Source organism: Bactrocera oleae, chromosome 3 (assembly GCF_042242935.1).
Source record: "Bactrocera oleae isolate idBacOlea1 chromosome 3, idBacOlea1, whole genome shotgun sequence".
NCBI lineage: Eukaryota > Metazoa > Arthropoda > Insecta > Diptera > Tephritidae > Bactrocera > Bactrocera oleae.
In genome coordinates this window covers 35,231,697-35,257,546 of record NC_091537.1, presented here as the reverse complement: position 1 = coordinate 35,257,546, position 25,850 = coordinate 35,231,697, and the positions used below count along the sequence as shown (strand labels likewise).

Genomic DNA, 25,850 nt, shown 5'->3' with positions numbered 1-25,850 from the left:
AGGACTGACGCGACGACAAAGCGTCACAACATTGTGTTGTTGGTAGAAAATCCGAGATGTGCCGAAAAATAAACGAACGCTCGCCGATTGTCATCGCTTCCCTTGAAGCTCTAACAGCTTTGCCCACAAATCATTGTAGGTATGTATGTTTTTACATGAACATGCCTACATATTGACGAAGATTTTTGCGAGCCACGGAAAAATATTTTAGATTTGTGAAATATTTTAAATCGATAAAACCTTTGTTGCCACTTTTGTCAATCTCGAAGTGCGATTTTCATCACCATAATCTTCAATACCTATTATCCTATCAAATTTCCTATCATACTGCAAATGACATTTCAATGACATTTCATCGCATGAAATCGACACGAACTTTTGTTCAAAAGAGAATCCCCTACTCCTAATCTCTAACGATTTTATGCTGCTTTGGGTGCAACCTGGGAAACGAGGCCAGTCGGTAACAAAATTTTCCAAAGTACTTTTGGAGGGAAAATCTAACTGGTGCTTTAAGTGACGATAAGCAACTGGCGACAAAAAAAATACACCCAAAGCTATCGTTTTAAGAAAATTATCATAACGCCGACCGTGGTTACGGCGATTACTATTTATAAAACTACTTCTAATACAAGCACCTAACTGAGGAGGAACTTTGCTGCAAACTATCTCAAGAGGATCTGACTCTTCCCTAAATGAACCACTTCTTAACATTTCCCTACATCTTTCTAATTCAGTGGCCATTTGGACCAATTGAGCCTTTAAACTTCTTTTTCATCTAATTTTACTTTTAAAATCCTATTCTCTTCCCTCAATTTCTTCTTCCTATCTGTCCCTGCTGTCAGACCCCTACCTGTTTGCGCGGCTTTATCGGTACTATTTAATAGTTCCTCCTCAAGAAATGGAAGAGGCTCTAAAATTATTTCGCAGTCTTCCCTTTCTAAAAGCGGAAGAAGCTGCCTCGCTGCACCGTTTGCATTTGAGGCAGATTCTTCCATTTGGGGAGCGAAATCTTCAAAACCCAGTTCTATGGGGTTTTCAAAAAAAGAATTTGAGGCGTTAAATGTAGGCTCAACAATTAAATTAATGTCGGGAACGGCCCTCGGACGCAATTTTTTTGCGTGGCGCATTTTTTCGGAAAAATGTCGTTCACATGCAAAAATGTGTTTAGGTGTTTCTTCATTAAATCTTTCAGAAACACCTAAACGTCTGAGATAACATTTACGCCTATTAAAAGAAAAAAAATTATATACGTAAGTTATAAAATAATATAATATAAAATATATATAATTATAATAGTGCAAAAAATGGCAAAACAAGTAAACTTTTATTTTAATAAAGACGTACCGATATTTAATTTAGATAGTTATTTTATAATTATCATAAATATTCAACGATAAGTCGTTACTTCAAAATAATTTTAGAATTAAATTTAGATAAATCGTAAACTATCGAACCTCATATTTTAACACTTGTTACAATTATTTTTAAAAACTTTTTTGATCACTTTTGCACTTAAATATATGCAGAACTACAATTTAAATTGTATTTTTAATAGCACATCCAAAATAATTTATGATATGCGCACAGTCGTTACTTCAAAAAATTAATTTTTTAAATTTTAATATATCGAAAACTATCGAATTATATTTTAACACTTTTTACAATTATTTAAACTTTTTTAAACACTTTTTGGGAATATTATCACACATTTAACACACTTTTTGCACTATTTAATTAACTGATTTTTTGATTTACTGACCGTTCGAGATCCGTTCCCTCATTCGGAAAATTGAATGTACGTCCTTCCTCGCTGCAGCCAGCAACACACTTCTTCCAATTCACTTTTGGCATTTCGGCTGTAAAATAAAGCTAAAAATTATTAAATAAATGCTAATTTATTTAATAAAAATTAAAATATACTTACATGTACACAAGCTGCGTGCTATTTTTCTTATGTTATTCTTCGAAATAACGGCCGTTACAAATGAAGAGCAAAATATGAAAAATGTCTCCATTCGAATAACAATTTTGCAGGATTTCAATCTGGCCGTCCCTCTTTTACCAATTGCTAAACGTCAGACCTACTGAACTTTGACAGTTGCTTGAGTTCAGTAGGTTTTGACGTTTATCAATTCCGCTCTCATTTCCAGTGAGAGACGAGTTGGGCAGAGATAAAGAGATGCCCATGAAAGATACTCTTTAGATTTGATGGCTCAAAATTGGATACTATCTTGTCAGCTCAATGTGTACAAAATGACTTAAGTACAATTCCATTAGTGTTTTACGTTGAACTGTAAAATTGAGATGTAAAGTGTCAAGAATTTGATATACTCGCGCATTTCTGTATTGGTTCCTAAAACTCCAATATAATAGATCATAAGACTCTTACAGTTTGGCAAAGCGCTTTGAGACAATCACGAATTTGTTGAGACGGCTAATGTCAATTACGGCTATATCTCCTGGTTCACCGAAGGTGGGTTTGCCGAAATGCTTCAACCTCAGTCTTGCAAGGGCTGGACAATGGAGGAAAAAGTGCCTCCCTTCACCATACAACTTTGAAAACTAGCGTCCGGCAAGATTTTTAGTCTCACCGCATGGGTGCAAACGGACCGTGTCCAGTAAAAACCCCTTTTATTGCGGCAAGAAGAGATTGCTAAGGGCAAGTAGTTCAGTAGATCTCCTGTGCTCTACTCTAGGTCACAACGATCTCGCAGTCATACAGGAGTTAGTTGTCGACCAGTGCCTTCCAACCGCTCGCGAGGTCCATTGAATCACTATGAGCAGACACCCAAGTGAATCTGATGTTGAAGCTGCTTGATGCTATTTCTAGTGATTACAGATATTTCTTGCCAAACCTTTCGCGCACAGTTAGCGAGCTCACTGCGAGTATAGCCGTTTTGCTGTGGGAGTAATTGCTCACCGCCCTGAAAGCGGCTCCACTTCCTAGCAGTACGAGAACCGCCAACTTGAAGCATTGCTTCGGCTTAAAAAACACTAGTGGTCCGGTAGCCTATAGCTAACATTGACGGAGAGCTTCTTGCAGAAAACTCCACCTCAAAAAACCTTCCCGCCTAGCTCCGACCCATCCGTGAAAAAGCTTACTGCAGCTCTTCTCCAGCAACTCCTTCCCATCCACATATCCCTAGGAGGTATGGAATCAGGTCTTTTTTCAGACGTCTTCATATACTTTTCGCTGAGCCTAAGAGCTTACTTCGTAATAAGACACCTGCCGGCAATCTCCTCGAGAAAAGGGTGTGCATTCTATTAAATTTAATAGACCTCTAAGGTTTATGTGTATGTACATATTTTTACAAATTTGGAGTGAAATAAAGCCCAATGTTTTGGTGATAAGAAAATTTTGTAGTTTTGTCGATTTGGTAGGCATTTTTGTACCTAAAGATTTTCCACTGGTCAAGGATGGTTATCCATGTCAGCGTGGAACGAGATTCAAAGATAGATGGAAAATTTGCTATGATTCGTCTAGCCTTACTTAATACATACCTTTTTAGAGACAATAACGCTGTCCGATTTGTGAAGAATATCACTCAAAATTCCGCGCGTACGGTACGCGATGAAAACCTGGGCTGAAGTCATACAAGTTTTCTTATGTAATATTAAAGTGCATATATGTTATTGTCGCCAAATTATATTTACATATTATAAGAAAATTATTAAATAGCATTAGTTTAAGGAATGTTTCAGAACTAAATTGCATATATCTTATCAAATATTAATGTATATCATGAGTAAATAAGAGAGTAATGTTCCTACAAACATATGTTTATAAATTACAATTTTATTTAACTATGTTACTTCATTCGAGACTAACAAAATGCAAAAATATCCAAGTACATACATAGTTTACATCTTCATTAGCTTTTTTAAAACTATATGTAGTCATTATGCTTTTATTCATTTTTACGCTCCCGCATGTACATATATGTATATGTATGTGAAGGCTTGCTAATATCAATATTACTAGAAAATGTATTATAATTTATGATTTTTACATGCCTTCAGTGTATTTGAGTCTGTGTAATTACCAAAAGCAATTCATTAAGATTTGACTAAAGTTTTAATTACTAATAAGTTGCGAAGGAAAATAGTTTAACATTTAGTGAATGACCTATAAAATGTCTAAAATAAGCATAGTGGCATAGTTATAATAAAAGTGTTGGCTATTGTTTTAATCTACTAATTCAAGAGACGCTTCAACGATGCCTCGATTGTTTGCAACGGTTCTTCATCCAGCAAAATGGTACGATGGTTACCTTCTACAATTAGAACATCAACTTTGCCATCGCATGCTTCATTTAAGCCATAATCAATTTCCAACTTTGAATAATTTTCAGTTGGCTTAATCAATGTTACGTCACATTGCAAATTATGCGTTACAGAATATTTATCAGATGCAGCCAGTTTGTAGTAAAACGAGGCGGCTGCCGCTTTTACCTAAAATTCAAAAATATTGTGTAATAAAAAAAAATAAGGAGATTCATATATATGGAAGGGAAATTATATACCAATTCAATTGGCTTATCAATTTCGTCCGCTACAATTTCCGCACACTTCTCCACTTTGCCTTCAAACGTTGGAATATCCACGAGTAGTTTTGCCATCTAATAGGTAAAATATTTATAATAATCAAAAATTATATGTAGTGGAATTTGTCTTCAATTTTCTTAATTCCAACTACTTACACTATAACCGGTGTTAGCTGCAACAACGCCAAAATATGCCAAAGCAAACGCTTGATTCTGATCCTCATCATCGGATGTATTATAACGCTTCTTGAAGGCTTTTGTGTACCAGTTTACATACTTAGGTGCACCATCTATTAACACTAATTTGATTTCTTCTTTGTTCTGCTCCAGCTCAACAGCCATAGCAAAAGCAACGGTTGCGCCAAATGAATACCCAGCAATTGAATATGGACCTTTAGGTTGGACTTTACGTATATGTTTTATATAAAATTTCGCCAAGGATTCAATAGAATCCTGTTCCGCATCAGCTGTGCATTGCAGTCCATAGACGGGGCAATCCATACGTTCTGCCACTTCCTTCAAGGCGTCCACAAAACCTTCAATAGGAGAAACAAAGAAAATTGGCCTTTTCGTTGAGTTTGATGGTGCAGCTGATTTTAGGCGGATAATAGCCTCAGACGGCATTAGTTCTGTTACAAAAACTACTTGCGTTCCATCACCAATAGGTGTTGGTGAGCGAGCTTCAGCTGAGCTAGCTGCTGAAGCAGACCTTTCGCCAACGCCACCATCCAGTTGTTTTAATTCTCCGAACGTTAATGCTCGAATTTCTTGCGGTGATAGTACTATATCGAAGCAACGTTCTAAGGTCTGTTTAATTTCAGAACTCATCAATGAATCCATGCCGAGATCAGCGAGCGACGCAGAATCTTGGATATTTTTTACATCCCGCAGTCCCAAAATGTTGGCGATGGCGGCTACTATACTTACACCACCAGATGGATCATTACTCCGTTTCTCCGCCACAACCATTGAGGCCAGGACTGGATGTGGTTGTTGCAAGAATAGATCGATTGTTTGAAGACAAGAATTCATACGTTGTGGCAGTGTACCTCCAATAATAGTATCATTATCTCCTAATCCCTCTAATACTAGTCCTGTGTCACCTATTGCTCCCCATTGTATGGCTAAGCCAGGAAGTCCATTAGCTCGCCGTTTTTCGCAGATGCGTTCCATAGCGGAGTTTGCCAAACCATAATTGGATTGACCAACATTTCCACGGCCGCATGAAACACTAGAGAAACACACAAAATAGTCCAATTCAGGGCAAAGTGTACGAGAGTGCAAATCCAGGTATTTTGTACCATCAATTTTGGGTTTGCAAACAGTTTGGTAGTCTTCAGCAGTTAGATCTTCAATTAGAGCATCTCGTAGTACAGCAGCCAAATTAAATATTCCGCCAACCAGTGCTAGCTTTTTTGCATTTTGCAATAATTTCTTGCAGCCTTCAGAAGTTGTAACGTCATTAGTATCCACAACCACTTTAACTCCACGGTCCTCCCATCGGCGTACCATAAGCGTCTGGTATCCGGTTTTGATACCCGATCTTGAAGTTAAAACAATATATTTAGCTCCGCGTAAAACCATCCAATGAGTGAGCTCCAAACCAAAGCCTCCCAATCCTCCTACAAGTATATAACTCTTTTCTGGATGCATATAGGTACGTGGAATTGCGTTAACTAGTCGTGAACTTGGTTTTAATGTCTGTTTGCCAGGTTCTTCATCACGAACTTTTATAACGACTTTGCCGATATGTCTTCCAGAGGCCATGAAACGGAAAGCTTGTTCTACCTGCAATTCATTAAAGACTGATGTGGGCAGTGGACGCACTGCCCCATTTATAATACCTTCAGCAACTAAGGAGACAACACGGTTCTGCATTTCCTCTTCTCCCTCCATTACACTGTCCAACAAAATACCATGGAATGATGTGTTCCTCAGGAATACTGACATACCAAGAGGGCTATTATTGCTAAGATCGAACTTTCCAATTTCCAAAAAGCGTCCATTAATACCCAAACAACGGACAGAAGCTTGTAATTTTTCTTCGGAAAGTGAATTAAGAACTAAGTCAACACCCTTGCCTTGTGTTTCCCTCATAATCAATTGTTCGAAAGATGTATCACGTGAGTTACCAATAAAACGATTTTCGAGCTTGGGGAATCGTTGTTTCAAGAAATCACGTTTTTCTTGACTACCTACAGTAGTAAAAACGGTCAAACCATGATGCAGCGCAACCGAAATAGCAGCTTGGCCTACTCCACCAGAACCAGCATGTATTAATATCTTTTCTCCCTTTTTCATTTCTCCTCGTACAATTAACGCATAATAAACTGTAGAATATACGCACGGCACAGTAGATGCTTCTTCCATGGTCCAGTTTGAGGGGACTTCCCACATCATATTCTTACTAGCCAAACATGTGGTTGCTAAAGATTTTGCAGGTACCATTGCCATAATTCGTCTACCGAAAGAATCCCTTCCGGAAAATTCAAGACCGAGCACACAATCCTGTTGTGCCAAATCACCAGGAAGAGCATCAGCGGATAATTTTCCCGAGCTTAACATAACATCCCGGAAGTTTAATGGGGCATAATAAACAGAGCACAGCTCCAAGCTTTCATTTTTCACATTTTGAGAAGTCGACGCCTCGATCCATTTTAATGATGCGAGATCACCTAAATACGTTACAATTATTAATCAATGCTATATTGTAAATTATGAATATTTTTACTAACCTTTTACAAGCGCATTTACATAAGCGTGTTCCACCTGCAATGTTGCAAGTTCTTTTTCCAATTTCAAATGTCGGAATGTACCCCAGTTACCATGTTTAAGTACATTTGAAGTTAAATCTTTACGTAGTTGTTCGTAATAAAATTGAGAAGTCAAAGAGAACTTTTCGGCGTTAGCATCTTGAATGAAGACGGTTCTAACATATTTACCACCATTTTCGTAAGTGACACATGTTGTTAAGCCAACAGCTCCAAAAAGTTCTTCCCCTTGGCTGACAATATATATATACTTCTCATCTTCTGCTGCGTTCGAAAGTGCAAGTTTCAATTTCTCTAACCAACCAAAGTTTTTGTCCGTTACATTAATAATTTCTGATTTTCGTTTGTGCAAATCTATGGCACGCCTTGATACTATAAGAATCCTAGAATCACTTTTGGATAATTCTTGAACGACAACAAAACCATATTTGGTCAATAACTCCGACCCAGATTTCTTGTAAGAATTCACGTTTTCGTCAAAAATTAGAAATCCATTTTCTTTGATACTTGCAATACTATTCTCCAATACCGCAGTATCAGGGCGGGATAGTACGTCACTACCAAATAAGAAGTTACAGTTTTGCTCAACTGGTTCCTTGGTCACATTTTTCGAAATCACTCGAATACCAAAATCACTGAAAGCTGTTTTAATGCTGTCCTCATCCTTGCTTGCAGTGGCCACAGCTACATCAGCAGCAACAGCAGGTTCCCCTTCAATCAACTGCACTAGCTTTCCAGCCACCAAAGAGTCGGGACTGCGTCCATTTGCGAGTTCCACTCCCTTGATTTTAAAAGAACGTTCCGCATTTTCAATGACAATTTGCAAAGCTACAGAAAGAGCATGAGCCCCAGCGTTTCCGGAATTCTCAACAAATGTGTAGCGCTCTAATGTTGGAGGTTTTTGCGCATTTGGTCGTTTCTGTGCTAATGAAGCTTTCAGCCCACGGAACTCAACTCCTCCACTTTTTATGACATTAATGTCGCTGTACATATAGACAGGTACGCCAACTTTTATAAGATCTTCTTCTGATAATTGTGATAAAATCTCTATATGTTTGGCTGGATTAATTACTGCTTTTTCAATACGAGTAGGTAGGTAAAGTTCACGCAAATCCTTACTCAAAATACTGAACTGCAACATTGTATCCATGAAACTAATCCAGTTATCCACCCATTGTAATTTACCAGTACGAGAAGAGATATCTGATGAGATAATTCCACGGAAAATACCTCCGTAATCATAGCCACGCAGACGCAATTCCTTGTACACGTCATTTGCTACCAATTCTCTGGCAACAGACTGAGGGGAGAGTGATTTCAAAGGCAATTCTTCCAAAGTAATATTATCGACGATTTTAATTTTTCCCGACATGGCTAAGCTGCCGCCTTCACAAATTTCAAAAGCTCCAGTGCCATCGAAAAAGTTAATGCCAAATTTAGTAACATTTTCTTTGTTTAGAATAGTTGCACGATGGAATATCAAATCCTCCATAACTACAGATGTCTTATTGAATTCGACACCACGCATTTTTGCGAATGTCATCCAAGCTAAAGTCATATAACCAGTGGCAGGGAACAAGATACGCCCGTCAATTGTATGACCCACAATGAATGAATCGTCATCACTTGACAAATCAATTTCGATAACTGTATCGCCTGAAGATTTCGCAGCTCCATATTTTGGCACTACCCATCTCTGAGAATGATCCCATCCGATTTTTGAATTCAACATAGGGGTTCCACGCCCAACAGGGTAGGAAATCGGCCGTACTAAATTTTGTATCTGTGGTTGCCCCCCAGCTGCATATAATTTGCCAATATTGGTCAAAAGGAATTCCGCATTATTCGGATGACCTCGTTTTACAAGACTAATATTTAAAACGTCACGACCAAGAGCTCGCTTGAGGATGGCTTGCAATAAGCCATGAGGTGCTATCTCAATGCAAACGGCGTTTGCTGGAATATGCAGTAGAGCTTCGTAGAAAAGGACAGGTGAAAGCATATTGTTTACATGATAAGCTGCTGATGACTGCTTGGCTACAGGCGTGTTCCAAGCACTTTCTGGGATACTACTGCTTACCCAACGTGGAGAGCGATTTTTAGCCGTTGGAATAATTTTCTCCAACATTTGCCTTAGTTTTGGTGCTGCGCCAGCAATATATTTACTATGAAAGGCGAAACCAGATGAACTAACAGCCTTGGCGAATACTCCTTCAGAGTTTAGTTGTGCTACTAGCGTATCAATGGAGTCGCCCGGACCAGCAATCGTACAATTATCTTGATTATTGTGGCAAACTGGATAGCAATCAGATGGTACACGTTTGTGAGCATCATCCCAGGCTAGTCCTACGGCAGCCATCTTACCTTTGGGTAAATTTGATTCTGTAATTGCGCGTCCTCGATAATATGTAGCCAAAACAGCTTGTTCAGCGCTCAAAGCACCATCTGCATATGCACAACCAAGCTCACCAACGGAATGACCAACAATACCGGCGGAGTGGATACCAAGTGAAGATAACAAATCGGTGAGAGCAACTTGCATAGTCGTAATTGAAACAAATGAACTAACGATGTCTGCAAATTTTTCGTCAGTAGAACGTGTTAGAATTTCCAGTAGATCAATGCCTTCAGGACGCAAAATTTCTGCACACCGATGAATTGATTTATTGAACACATCAAATTGGAGGAGATCTTTAGCCATACTTCCCCATTGACTGCCCATACCAGAATAGACAAACCAAATAGGACGGTTTTCATCAGAACACTCTACTATTTCCCGCTGCACAGAACCCTTAGAGGTTAGCACATCATATCCACGATAATAATGAAGCGAGATAGGCTTAGTATGTATGCCGTTGATTAGAGCTAAATACTCATCATCGTCACGATGTGTGGCAGCGTCTTCAAGCAGGTCTTGAACAGCGTCCATTGTTCGACCGGAACATATAACCAGTTTTGGTGGACCATCCCGAGGAGTAATAGTTTTTGGTTTCGGATTTGATTTGAGAATAATGTGCGCATTAGCTCCCCCAAAACCAAAAGAATTAAGTCCAATAATGCCACCGTTCCAGGGAAGATTTTTGTCGACTACCTTCAGTCGTTCGTCGCTCAAACCGTATAAATCAGGGTTCGGTTCACTATAATGTAAGTTTGCAGGAATTACGCCTTCTTCCATAGCAATTAAAATTTTAGCAATTGAGCAAACACCTGAGGCGGGTTCTGAGTGTCCCATATTCGATTTTACAGAACCAATTAATAATGGAGTTGGACGATTTTTGCAAAAAAAATCTGTAATCGAATTAACTTCCTGTGGATCTCCAACCTTGGTACCAGTACCATGCGCTTCAACATATATGACTTCATTAGGATCCAAGTTAATTTCCTCATAGCTTTCACGAATTAAGCGATTTTGCATACGTCCGTCAGGAAAAGTGATACCCTGTTCCTTAAAACCATCAGTGTTTGTTCGAGCGTTCAAAATCGATGCGTAAACTCGCTTTGCCACTGATGTTCTTTGTAAAAGCAATACTACCAATCCATCGGAACGTACGTAACCAGCTCCTGTAGCATCAAAAGCTTTGCACATACCACTATCACTTAACATATTTAACCGCTTAAACTGCAATGACATCTCTGGTTTCAAAATCAAATTAGAACCACAGACTATGGCTGCATCACATCTTCCAGCGCGCATATCCGTAAAGGCATGAGATAGTGCATATAATGAACTAGAGCAGGCCGTATCAACTGCGAAACTTGGACCCTTGAAATCAAATGTGTATGAAATGCGATTTGCAAACATTGCTCGTGCACAACCTGTCAAACCGTATCCATTTACTCGATCTGCATTTGCACACCAATGATTCTCGGTTTCAGAATTAGAAACGCCAATATAAACTCCGGTGCGAGAACCACGTAACTCTGCAGGATTGAGACCCGCATCTATAATAGCTTCGTATGTAGCTTCAAGCAACATACGCATTTGAGGATCCATGCATTCAGCTTGTTTTGCAGAGACACTGAAAAATTGTTGGTCGAAAACTTCCAAATCTTCAGCTTTGATTTTTCCGATTCTATCAGGTAAACCATAAAGACCTGCAATTCAGAATATGAAAAAAACTAACATAGCAAAAATAATGTTTTAAACCTTGTTACGTTACCTCGTTCCCAACGTCTTGGATCATCATTGACCAAATCCACACCATCATAGAGGTTTCGTTTAAACTCCTCAATGCTAGAGCTCTCAGGGAGTCTGCCAGAAAACCCAGTTATTACGATATCGTCATTTAAAGCTGAATGATGGTCGTAGTGTCCACCTAAATTCAAAGGAACACTACGCTCATTGTCGGTTATAACGTCTTCGGCAAAACGGGCAGGCATTTCGTGAGCTATTACTATATGCTCTTTCGATTGTTGTGAACAAGTTGATTCTGCAGAATTTTGCTGATGTTTATTGCGTCTTTTTCGACGATTTGAACGCGAGTTTCCTTTTTTTTGTAATGACGCTGGTATGTTGTTAACAGCACCAGTTTTAGAAGTATTATTTTTACTGGTGTTTTGTATCAGCTTGATGGAACTAAAAGTACAAATCCTCTTAGTTAAATTATAATAAAAACTAGTCTGGTAATTTTATTTATCAATATTTATCTCTTAAACATACTTTGTAAGTATATCAATATATGTACATATATAATATATTAACACTATTACGTATCACCTAAGAAACAATTCACAGCATTTGACTAGAATTACCTCAACCACAAAGGGTCTTTATTTATGAGGTTTACTGTATCAATAAATTACAGATGAAATGTGTTAAAAGAGAGATGAGAAACTAAGAGCGAATATATTTATATACTAAGAGGAATTTTATGTACGAGAATGTGCATGCATGCATGCTTGTCTATAAATGTGTAAATGTAGATATTAAGTATAAACAGAATGGCGTGTTTGCCGCCGCATGTCTAACAAAAACATTGGTATACAAATCCAAAATCAGGTGATTCTTGCGTTTACTTCAAATGCTCTCCAGCTTGTTATATATTTCAGTGAGATCGATGAGGGTAAAAGTATAATATCTCTTTTTTTTAATAGTTTGAAATAGAATTCGTACCTCCATATGTACTTATGTTTTGATTCATACGACTATATGTACATACTTATATAGCTACTTATATTCATATTTATAAAGTGTACCTATGAACATTGTTATTATAACAAAATGTACAAATAGTACACTTCGAACATTAACTTTAACTTCAATATTTATTTTACTTTTCTATTTTTTTGTAGTATGTGAAACAAAAATGAAAATTATTAACTTACAATAAATTTGTTTGTTTGTATCGGTATATTAAAATCGACAATAAAATCGTATGATGTCTAATAATAAGCAAACACAAAGAGAAAAATTATTCAAATTGGTGAGGAAATACATACATATGTATGTAGTTCTAAATGGGATATATTTATTTATACATTGTTTTCCTAAATGTACTGTTAAATAACGGTCATATGTATGTATGAACATACATATGGGTTGCACATGTACATATGTATGCATATATAAATTTATATATTTATATATTAAATAAATTTCAAGCATTTTGCAGTTTTATACCTGTATGCGTATGTATGTACATATATATGAATATAAAAGTAAAATTATAGGTTTTTGGATTTTTTCCACACAATATTTATTTAAAAGTAATTTAAATTTTTAAATAAACAATAATCCTTATACCTACCGGCGATGTATTGTAGTAATAACGCTCATAACTACCACACAAAAAAATTGACCACGCATTATCAGACCACGAGTTCGTGTGCCTCTTACTCAAGAGAATGTTTATTCGTCATCTAACGCATGAAAGCTTTTTTCTTTTATTTGTTTCCCCTGCTAGTAATTCTCTCTTTCGCTGTTCTCTGTAGTTTTACTTTTCTCTTTTTTAAGTGAGATAAGGTGGCGTGATTTCAAGTTCATTGATGGTTTTAGTGATAATTGTATTACGAATAGTTGGGTTGGGGAAAGCGTATTTATTTTAATCTAGTAAGTTTGATGTTTTTTTTTCAAATTTCATTATGCATATAATCTTACCTAAATATTTATGTATCTATGTCGAATTTGCTACAATTTAAAATAATTTTATAAACGCAAATTCATATAAGTACATATGTATGTATATAGCAAAACTATTTTTTTTATTTTAACAAATTGTTAGCAAAGTATTTCATGCGGTCATATTGTATATAAAAGGAAAGTAGTAATACGAAAAAATGTTTTCGTACATGATCCGTCTGAAGGATGATAACAGGCGTGGAACTTAAAACCCTGTAACGCAGAAATACATACATATTATGTACATATGTATGTATCTACATAATTAAGGCTAATAACCATAATATTGACTTGTATATGTACATACATATGTAAGCCCTTCAAAGCTCCAGGCACTACAAATGCTGTCAAAGATTTTAAGATGTAAAATGTGATTTTGGATTTAGCTTTTCTTTGATTTACTCTGATAGCCTGTGTAAGGATTTAGAAATATAGATAGACCTAATAACATGTTTACGCCATCGGAAGTGACAATGTGTAATCAATTACGACGATGCATGACACACAGTTAGAAGGTTGTGTGTAGAACAATAAAATAAAATCGATATAAGTAAGGTACACAAAAAAGTCGACATTGTCTGATAGAAATTATGTTTTTTAGCAATAGCAATTATTGTAATCAATTCAAAATAGAAACCAATTAAGTAATTAGAATGTGTCCCCTTAGTTAGTAGTATTTCATTAGAATGAGTTCCGAAAACGTAATCTATTCACTTTCTTCCCAAAATGTTTATACATACATACTTATATAGTCATAATGCTCGGTAAAATCATTCTAGTAGAAGTGAAGGTTAACATTATACTTATTTTGCTGGGGCAGTTGAAAGTTTACCTAATGACACTCAGCTAGTATACGGTTTTATTTTGAGTATATATGTATATTTAACAAGTTGCATTATAAATATATACAAAAAATATACATATTTACATCTAGTATATATATTGGGCATACATTCCACATATATAAATTTATTTAAATGTACATATGTATATTGTACATATGTATAGATTATCAATAATCAAACATAATATTGTGTATAAATATATACATACAAGTACATTTAAGTATGCTAACCAATAATCAAACCAAGGCAACTAGGCTGTAAATAAGTATTTAGTAAGTAACCAAAGGCATATTTAATTCAAATTACCACCTTATTCACCTTAAAAACCCTAGTCCGAATATACTTAATTAAAATAAAACTTCATGTGACATATTCGAAACAGTATTACGATTTTGATTATATAAATTACAAATAGGAATTTTTTTGCTTATTTAAACACATGTACATATGTAAGTACAATGTTTCTTCATGTGTTATTCCAAAGGTGAATCCTATAGAACACAATCCCGCTATCTGTCCACTAATCGAGGTGAATGTATATTAAATGTTGTCATGAACATTTAAACTTTTTAACAATGTGTCGTTGTCTGTTGAGTGCGCATTTAAATTTAAGATTCTTTTGGGAAAACATATTTTTATAAATAATTTCAATTTACTCTCAAATAAATACAAAGGTTTTAAAAAAAAAAAGGAAATTAAAACCTACATACATACTATGTATACGTAATGGAAAAATTAATACATTTGTACAGAAATAAGTTCGACGCAAAAGAACTATGGACACCCCGGTATTGGACCGACCAGGGTTATTTTTTTTAAGCGCGGCCGAAGCCCGCTAGTGCTGAAAGGAATTCGGTGCGAAATATTATATTACTTATCTTTAATGTATCATAAATGTAAATACACAAATTTGTTCACCTAACGGTTGTTTGTATCAGCTAAAATTAATCGAGTTAGATATAGGGTTATATATATATAAATGATCAGGATGAAGAGACGAGTTGAAATCCGGGTGACTGTCTGTCCGTCCGTGCAAGCTCTAACTTGAGTAAAAATTGAGATATCTTTATGAAACTTGGTAGACATGTTTCTTGGTACCGTGAGACGGTTGGTATTGCAGATGGGCGTAATCGGACCACTGCCACGCCCACAAAACGCATAAATTGCCATAACTAAGCTCCGCAATAAGATACAAGACTCTTATTTGGTACACAGGATCACATTAGGGAGGGGCACCGCTAATGCTATAATAACAAAATTCACTGGAAGCAAATGTTTTTAGGACTTCTATTGACACCATTTTAAGTTCCATCTGATTCTTTCACTTTCCACTATGCAAATAAGGCAACAATGACTGTATCGGGATAAAACTTTGCGTGAATAATAATGCGATTAAAGTATGCCACCTTGTGGCCAAAAATTGTCTAAATCGAACCAAAACTGTTTAAGCCCCTAAGTACTAAATATGTGGACCTATAGTTGACCTTCTACCGAAAATATCAGTCAATCCACAAAGAAATCTCAAACGAGTATACTATTTGACTTTGCGAGAGTATAAAATGTTCGGTTACATCCGAACTTAGCCCTTCCTTACTTGTTTTTAAAGTACGTTTATTTTCTTAAAAAACAAACAATAAATCCATATTTTGGATATATTTCAATGTATACAGTGTAATTGCAAATATATAAATTGAAAAGGGTGTGCAGAGTGTGTTAAACACAGTAAAATAGCGTGCATTACTTTTACAATTATTGAACGTTAAATATAAATATCTCGAACTATAAATCTGAGGCAGATATAAGTACATACATCTTTGATCCTAAGGACCTCCTCTATCAGTCCATACCTTAAGATCGCGGCGCCAAAGAAATCGTAATAGTGCCTACGTAATACATAATATGCATATGTATGTATGTTAAGAAGGGCGAAGTAAATTAAGCAGTTGTTTTTTACAAATCGAATTTACATTTATTTTAGAGCTTGTTTAATTCTTCAATTTATTCTCTACTTTGTTGCGATACATACATAGGTATGTACGTAGGCATGAAATTAAGTATGCTTATATATTTGTTCAAGAATCACACTGCATACGGCAAAAAATTTTTGAACGTGCCATTTCATCTTATCATTTGATTGTAAAAGCATATGCTATGTATATATACACAATATACCCATCCATACATAAGAACATGGTTATGCTACATAATATTTGCTGAAAGGAAGACCTACAGTACAGTAAATCAAAGTTCATCAATTATAAATTATCTAGATAAACTTAGAAGCCATATTTGAAGTGTTGTATTGGGTTATCCTTTTAAATATATATAACAGATATCGGCCAAGGAAATAAATACCAGATGGGATACTTAAATACAATAAGGCAAATACATATGCATACACATATAATATACACTTATGTTTGTAACTGTATATATATATATATATATATAGGCATGTAATCCATTAAATTATGGAACTTTTAAAAGATGGAGCTTTGGCTTTAAACAATTTTTTTGTTATTATTAAATATTGACATAATAAATTTACTTTTAACGGAAAATAGTAGCTAATTAGCAGCTTTTTGAATGCAGAGTAGTTTACTGTAATCGTTTTTATAGGGGAACAAATAAAAGATAAACATTATAAATGCAAAGATTAAATGAGTATAAGTGCATACATACAAGCGTTCGTATGTAAGTACATAGAAGTGACTTATTTAAAAAAAAATGTATTTTCTTATGCATATACATAAGATGAATATATTTAAACCCTTGTGTATTTACTTTGAAGTTATTTTCCTTACCATACATATACAACTTTATATTGAGGTACATACCGAAATGCAGTTAATTCGTGAGAAATGTCCTTTCCTTCTGATGCTCGTTGTTTTGTATGATATGTTCTCAATACACTTTCCAAGTTAAGTGCTTTGGGATATTCCGTTACTCTACGATGTGTTATTCAATATATTGTGACACCACTAAAACCGCAATGCATTCCTTTCTATATTTAAAATAGTTTTTCTCCAAATTAACCAAAGCCGGACGAAAATCCTTGAAATTGAAAAATTTTATTAAACTTCAATGCAAATGGACACTTAAACAGTTTTATGGATCAAAATGAACAGATATTTCCAGTTCTTTTGGTCGCTGTATACAAAAAAAACGTTTAAATTATTGATTTCAGCACACCCACTTTTATTCACCGTTAAATGGAAAATTTCCGTTTGTATTACATTCAAGTATTTCCAGCACTGACAAAATTATACAAGTAAAATTTAAAATTCTATTCGCCAAGTTCAAAGCCGACTGTAGCTAAAAGGAAAGTCTTGACGTTGTGAATTGTCAATGAAGACTGTTTCTGATTTGCGAATGCTTGCCTGCATTTAACAGTTGGTGGACGACTGGGAGATCCCAGCGACAATGTGCGAAATAGTGACGTTTCACTATTCAACATCGACTCGTATCGTATACAATGAAAACGAAATAAATACTCTTTCATAGAGGTGACATTTACAGTGGAGCAAGATTACTAATATTTTAAAGACATGTACAAAAGCATTTATTTGTCTGTAGATTTCGATTGTACAGAGTTTGCTTTAAAACACTAGCACAGACCTATAGGTCTATTTATCCAATATCCATACCGAAGGGGAGTAGTTACCCCGTTACTTGTTAAAGACTGCATCATATTATATTTGGTAGTATATTTTAATGCCTGTTATAAACGTTTAAACACTTTACTACTTTTCCACAACAGCTGTATTAGTGATTTTCGCATAAAATAATCAACAAAAGTGGTAATTTGAAGTCATTTGAATAAATATATATATTATATATATATAATTGTAACAATCTAACAAAATATATAAAACTGCATTATAAAACCGTATAGAATATTCATTTGTATAATTAAAGTAATACAATAGAAAAGAAAAAATGTTCTCTAACTCGCTGCACAATGTACATACATATATGTATGTATGTATATCTGTACCACTAAACGAAGCGTTAAATACATCCCTTAAAAACGCTCTCTCGCTACTTAGTACACATACATGCTTCCACAATAATAAGTCGAATCACCTCATCCGCGGAACCAACCAAAATCCATAACTGATTGAACGAGCAAGAGCTTTCTTTTAAGCCCAAGTCAAAGAAGCTACTCTGGGATTTATGTTCAGCTGTTTGTTGTTCACGTAAGAGAAAAATTAGTACAATGCCTCAATTTTAAGTATCTCTTTTTACAAATCTACAGACTAGCGTACTCTAGAAACTGTAGTTTTCAATAAACATGTAAAAAATTAATAAAAAAAATTTAACATATTCATTTGTTGAATATTCTTGCCAATAAATTTTTTCACAATAATCACATTTGTTGTTATAATAAACTTAAGTAAACAAGTACTTGCATATACATACATAGAATACCTATATTTTATATGCATGTATGTATATTAACAAATGTATTATGTTTGTGTTTATGAGAGAACAAGAACAAACACCCAACGGTAAGTAAGAGAAAAAATCTTTATCGAATCTTCTTTACTCTTAATTATTAATTCATTCTTTACTTTCTGCTGTTCATATTGGATGAGCTGAGAAAACCAAATAATTTTTTTTAACAATATAAATTTATATGTACATATATACATATGTACTAAAAACTCTCAGATAACATAGTATACACTTACATACTATGTACATACATACATACATATGTTAAAATGGACTTAAAATCCGAATAAGGAATTATGTATGACATACTATAAACTATTTACAATTTCTAATTCATGCATATTCATAAAGTGCCATTATAAGCACATTAAAAAGAAAAATATTCTGAGGATAATTCAAACCATCGTTAGAATGGTTCAAATATGCATATGCATTTCAAAGTATATGAGTATCAGGCATTATTTACATATGCATACGCTTGTATGTATAATATTGATTTTAATAAAAAAAACTGAAAACCGTGCAAAAAGCAACTGAAGTTTGCAAAAGACCGAACTTAGAGAGTAATGCAGCTATTAATTAAGAGTAATAAATAACTAAATACTTTGATTCTATGGGATTCTGTTACTTATGTATAATAGAAACATAGAACTTTTATATTAAAAAAAAAATTTTCATGAAATGGTTGAACTATTTTTAACCGTCGCCTGTCAAGTATTGATTAAACTAGTGTATACGCATTTTTTCATTTTGAGGTGAAAAATTTATCGTGAATCAAATATGTTTGTACATATAAAGAAAAATAGTTTTGACACTATGCGTATAATATTTTTTTAATGTGTGTGTGTTATCCGCATCTACGTCGGGAGCAACAACCATTCGTAAATATGCAGAACCAATTGAAAAGCGGGTGCCGCCCGAAGTCAAAATCGAATAAAATAACAACAACTTGATCACTAGAGTGTTTAGAGTTCTTCAATCCTCAAGAATCATTAATCTAACAAATGTGAGTGTATTGGGGTACCCATCAGCAATTTATTGTAGGGCTACTTTAATGCCAATGTTAAGCACACATATACAGATTATTACGATATACTTTAAAGAAGAAATTATTTATTTATTAATTTTATACAAGGATCACCTATTTTTCATGTAAATGAAATTTTTTTTCAAGGTCAGATTTCTGGGCGAAACGTTAAAATGGATTTGGAAAAGGAGATAGCGGATTGTTAGCGAAAAAATCAAAAAGCATCAAGGTCAAAAAAGTAATACAATAGTATTATCAAAACATATATATGCTCCGAATCGGAACATGTAGCTGAGTTAAAATTGACACGCGACAAGTAAACGATTTAATTAATAGTAAATTGTAAGTGCATTATCTGTTCGCATATACTTATGTATATGATAAGCATGAGTATATGTATGTATATAATAGAAGGTAAATTCTCTGACATACATATTTGTGTATGTTTTTTTTTTTTGATATTTGTTTACTATTTTACTCCTGAAGTTTGACAAACGATACATATATAGCATGTATCTGGCATCAATTCAGTTTGGCGGTGAGAAAAACTTCAAAGTAATAATATCCGTAATATTGTCGATCTCGATATGTGATTTAAAACAGTTTTAGGTATACCTAAAATTAATTAGTTTTGGTTTGAATGTTTGATGGTAAACTATTTTCAATCACAATTATTTCCTTTAAATTGAAAACAAGAATTTGTATGGTATAAAGTAACAAAAATTAGACTAGTACATATCCACGAGAATATTGAAAATATGTTTAATTAATAATAATATTAGTAATTTGTTTTACATATCTTAGATCAGTTTTATCTTTTTTAATTACACTAATCACAAATTACTGTAAGACCGACAGATAACTTCAATGTATACTTTTATATAAATAGTAGTAGTAAGTAGTTTATAACTACAATATTTGATTTGGGGTAGTTTATTACTATAACTTCCGGGGAAAATATATTATATAAATTAATACTTCAATAAATATTTAAAACTAAGAAAATCAATACTTTGACATCATTTTAATAACTTTTTTAAATAAAAATGTCTTATTCTTTAAATACTCTAAATGTATCCTCGTACAAGTTACATATAGTGTAATTAGTTAAGTATTAATAGTTATTTTCTTGGGTATGAAAGTGTACCCAGTGTTCGGTAAATAATATGAAATCTATGATATAAACCATCAAAATCTAAAAATATATTGGGCGGTTTACAAGTAGGTGTAACCATAATGTTTTTGTTTCAACTGAAAGACAGATAGTTCGGATATTAAATAAACATAACATCCAATGTTAGGTAGTTGGGTAAGTAGGAAGAGTGGATGTCTGACGACGCACCTAGGCCCATAGGAGGTCCATTGTGATACCACCGGGACTAATATTCCTTCTCTCTATTGTCTCCTCTCTGAACCACCACGTGCTTCTGATAAAGTTCATCACTATAAATAGTTTTATATGAGCAACTTCCGATACGTCGTTAAGGAACCCTCGACCGATAGCTGTTTTATCGTCTCCTTTTCTTCTAACTCCTGAAAGCTTTTAAAATAGTCGCTAAAGGTACACCTAGGCAATTTTAATAGTCGGTTTGTGCAGCTCATGCTCCATTACTGCCACGTTTGCCTACTAGTTGAGTAAATTAGAGATTGTCTCCTAGACTAATAATATATTCCAAACTTTCTTATGGGAAATAAAATGTAGCAAAACAGCGAAGAAAAATGGATTTTTATCGAACTATATATATTCTTTAAATTTTAAAATTGTACAAATGAATATTAGAAAGAAAAAAAAAACGAAAAATAATTTATCAGAAATTTGAGAAAAACCAAACAATTTTTTTAACAATAAGTATTGATATGTATATACATATGTACTCAAAACTCACAGATATCGAACATATATACGTACAAGTATACTTTGCACACCTTTTGAAATGAAATTAAAATCCCTCAATTAATTCTTTGTAAAATGCTAAGCTAAGTAAAGAAGAGTCAATCTGACGAAACAACATAACAGGACACTTTTCGGCGACATGATAAAATTTGCAGTTTTCCTAATGTGTGCATAAATTATTCGTATACTGTGTAGTACAGAGAAATGTTCTCGATTAAATTTAGAAAATATATACTATAATTAACCGCGCTAAAAAAAGACAATCAGGGGTGTTGTGGAATCCAAGACGAATTTGCGTAGTTGTCAGAATTGCAAACCAATTCTGATTTTCAATGGTGTCACAGAATCTGATTGGATTCTCGTCTTCTCGAACATATGCAAAACCAATATTCGAATCAGCTGTTTACTATTGTGACAAAACTTGCAAATAAATAAATTTGTAGGTGTTTGATAAATTTGAAATACCGAAAAAAGTTTACTAAAGTTTACAATGAGTTCCGTTATTTTAGCTTTTATTTTATTGGAAGAAAAAAACAACGAAAAAATTAAAAGGAAGATGTTACAAGAAAAGATCAAAATAATCCTCTTAATGCACTGGGAGAGTCGCATGTGAAGTTTGGCTTGCCTTTACTTGTTTGTTTGTATACATGCTTACTTGACAGATTTATATCACAATATCGACTGAATAAAGACGCATTTGGGTGTTAAATTACGTTTTGTAAATCCTCTTAAAATATCTGGATTTTGTCCCATAAACTCAATAATTATGACATTTTGTGTGTTGTATACTAAAAATACTTCTTCTCAGCAAGTTTGGTTGAGTTAGCTTCAGCGGTTTGGGAGTTTTAGAGGGCGGAGCTACGCCAACTTTAAAAACTGTTTAGCCCACAGGTGTATCTCACTACTACGATTCCCTGTACCAAATTTCAGTTTTGAATCTTAATTTAGTGCTTGGTTATGGCTCCTTAGAGATTTTCGTTTAATGGCATTTTGTAGGCGTGGCAGTTGTCCAATTACGCCCATCTGCAATTGCGATCTCCCTTGTCCTAAGAATCATATGTAGTAAGTTTCATCAAAATATACCAACTTTGAAATACTTTGAAAAATAGGTTCTTAGACACCTCTATAGTAAGAAAGTCTCTCCAAGTATGAGCTTTTAATTGTAAAGGGAAGAGTAGTAAATTTCCTAAAACACTAGAAGTTTAAACTTCAACCGTTAATATCATTAAAACCGCTAGTTTCCAAAACAAAATTGTAGAGAACTTTTCTGTTGAGGAATTTCCTACAAGATCGAAACCAAAAAAAAGTTATTTAATTCTGACCCACCCTAATACTCGCATTATAGATAATAGACTCACTTATACCATGTTCCGACCGACACCTAATCCCAAGATTAAGGCTGTTGAGTAAATTATCTCACTAATCTACTGTACTTAGCAAAATTTCGCCATACACCAATATTACTCGAAATCTCCCAGTGCGACCTTGATTTAGCGCCATCTGTTTGTCAGAAGGAAAACTTATCACAGCTGATTTAGCACAGCCAAGAGAAAAATTATGTAAACCAACAAATAAATTAAAAGCAATGCATCTGAATTCACCTGGCACCTTTGGAAAATCAAAAAATGCGTCCATTAATTCCATTAACAAAGTATGACATTACAATGTTTTATTTTAATAAATATTAAACGATGTGAAATTTTTAACGTCAAAAATAGCTGTTTTATAACTCCCAACGGTAGGTTAATCTAGATTATTGAATACATTAAATGTAATCTAGTCACTTAAAATTTTTGCTGAGAACATGGAACTAGTTTCATTACTAGATATTGATTAAGCTCCGAGATGTTTAGATATATTAAACGTAACTCATAGCACTATATTTATCATATTTGTGCTGCTATGCTAATCCAAATATATCGGATATAAAGTCGACCAAATTTCTAATTTAATATATTGGGTATGTTAGGATATGGGGCTTAGACAAAGGTCTAGACCGATTTCATTCATACAAGTATTCAGCGCTAAACACATTATAAGTAAGAAATCAAGTCCATTTAATTTTATTAAAATGTCACACATATTGATCAAAATATATGGTAAGAAGCAAACTGGAATGGCGAAAAACATCATATTGGATATACTGGTGCAAACCAAACTATAGTACAGTATCCCCCGCTTATTTGAACCATCTGATCGGTCAAAAATATATTGTGTACAAAATACGCGTAAATTTACCCGCATAATTTAACCGGGTTCAATTGGTTTCCCCACATAAGTGGTTAAAAATATGTGTTATTGAAAAATAATTTACCTTTAATTTTCCCCGATTAATAGCTTTGGTTAAAAAAAAAATCTGGAATGCCGCACATAATGCCTCCGTCATTTCTCGAAGTTTTAAAATACATACAATAACGTTAATGATATTTTTATTAAGAAAAAAAGGACTTAACATTATACCCAAGATATTGGGGAGCGCACACTATTTATATAAAACAACACTTGCAACAAGGTCGCACAAATCTTTTATAAAAAATGCCCGCGTATGGGGCGTAAGCAATTTATTTAACTTTTGTACTTTGTATTTTCAATGTTGTAGATATTATACAAAGTGTATACATTAATATTAAATTTTAAAAATATGTTAGGTGGCCGAACCAAATAACCCAATACGAAAAAATGTATCGTCAGGATCGGTGTCATGAAAAATATAAAATAAACTGAACAGGTGCTCAGGCTTGTTGACGAAACGTATTGTAGCGCACTTGATCGTTGTCGTATCGAATGATGTGAGTTGCGCGCAGAATCGCTATGTTATTGAATGAGGTGTATCTGCTGCGGAGACCATCCTTTTTGTTTGCTGAGGTGGTGTACAGGCGCAATGCTGTGGCGTGTTGTGTTGTCCCGTGTGGTGATGTATGAGTGTGGTGTATTGTAGAGGGTTATACTAGGGTGTGTCATTATTTTCCGGGTGAAGCGGTGTACTTGACGGGAGAAGTTTCTACTCATTTAAACATCCTGGGCCCCCTATTCGAATATTTTGTCTAGTATTGAACGTATATGCTGTTATATATATTTCGGCGTACTGCTGATGGAGCAGCCGAGGAGGCGGCATACATGCTGTAAGTGTAAGAAACTTTTTTTGTTGTATATGGATGTTATGTATTTTATATAAGAGTTGGTGCTTGAAGTAGCTTGTTTATTTGATTTTTCTGTATTAGCGGCATTTCTTTGCAATTTCTTTATTTTAGTTTATAGGATAGCAACTCCACCCCACGTATGGCCAGGATGGGTGCTCCTTTAAAACCATTGAAGAGGGATCTTGCGAGAGTACAGTGATTGGCCGGGAATTGAGAACAGCTTTTTCTAGAGGTAGTAATGTGGTAACTTCGATATATTTATATTTGTAATATCTATCTACTTTTTTGAAGTAGAATTTGAAGCTGTATTCCCATAAACCACCCATATTAGGAGCGTTTAGATAGATGCGATAACTCCCACTTTTGCTTTTTGTAAGTGTAGGTGCGTTAATGTATCGCATTGGCGCTATATTGGAAATGCTACGTTAACTTTAGTTTTTAGCTACTTTATAAATTTGATCATGTAGGCAACTACTCTGAGTGTCAGCATCATCCGATATTGCATGGAAAGAGTAGATTTTTCGACTTTCTGGGGCATATATAATGCGCATGGGCACTTGTGGCCATTATCGGAGGATTCTGTTAACCATCGGGGGCCATTCCACCATAGGGTGGTGGTGGCAAAAAGCAGGGGTTTGCACCCTCTTTTACCTAGATCGGCAGGATTGTCAGCACTGACTACGTGTCGCCAAGTGGCGGATCCTACTAGGTCAATTATTTGAGACGTTCAATTGGCAATATACGTCTTCCATGCATGTGGTGGTTAGGCTAGTACAATTTCGGAATCAGACCATAGATATATATATATTGTGTCATGTTTAAATGCGTTTGTACGTAAAAATGAGATATCTTGATAAAACTGTGTTTCTTGGCACCCAAGGGAAGTCGGTATTGGATATGGGCTTAATCGGACCACTGCCACGCCCACAAAACGACATTAAACGAAACCCAATAAAGTGCCATAACATAGCACTAAATTAAGATACAAAACTGTAATTTGATACACTAGATCGCAGTAGAGAGATACACTTTTGGGCCAAAAATGGTTTAAAA

At 34.6% G+C, this 25,850-nt stretch overlaps 1 protein-coding gene, 1 long non-coding RNA gene and 1 pseudogene across 4 annotated transcripts; 1 reads left to right on the top strand and 2 right to left on the bottom strand.

Annotated features, from left to right (window-relative positions):
- Positions 1–225: 225 nt before the first annotated feature.
- LOC138856406 (uncharacterized) lies at positions 226–1,192 on the bottom strand (annotated as a pseudogene).
- Positions 1,193–3,776: 2,584 nt separating this feature from the next.
- On the bottom strand, positions 3,777–17,654 carry FASN1 (Fatty acid synthase 1). 2 transcript variants are annotated; one of them, XM_014241818.3, is made up of 7 exons: positions 17,475–17,654; positions 17,116–17,332; positions 11,476–11,891; positions 7,280–11,410; positions 4,701–7,219; positions 4,524–4,619; positions 3,777–4,452 (listed from the first exon to the last, which is right to left on the bottom strand). In XM_014241818.3, exons 3-7 carry the CDS (start codon positions 11,693–11,695, stop codon positions 4,195–4,197), a joined length of 7,224 nt encoding a protein of 2,407 aa, XP_014097293.1. In that variant the 5' UTR covers positions 11,696–11,891; positions 17,116–17,332; positions 17,475–17,654; the 3' UTR covers positions 3,777–4,194. The 2 variants fall into 2 exon arrangements, with proteins under 2 accessions (XP_014097293.1, XP_014097294.1); XM_014241819.3 differs by having other exon boundaries at positions 17,485–17,654.
- A 1,855-nt stretch (positions 17,655–19,509) lies between these two features.
- On the top strand, positions 19,510–20,994 carry LOC118680458 (uncharacterized). Of its 2 annotated transcripts, none has more exons than XR_004975986.2 (2): positions 19,510–19,742; positions 19,916–20,994. It is a non-coding gene; the product is annotated as an uncharacterized lncRNA (long non-coding RNA). The 2 variants fall into 2 exon arrangements; XR_004975985.2 differs by having other exon boundaries at positions 19,911–20,994.
- Positions 20,995–25,850: the final 4,856 nt, after the last annotated feature.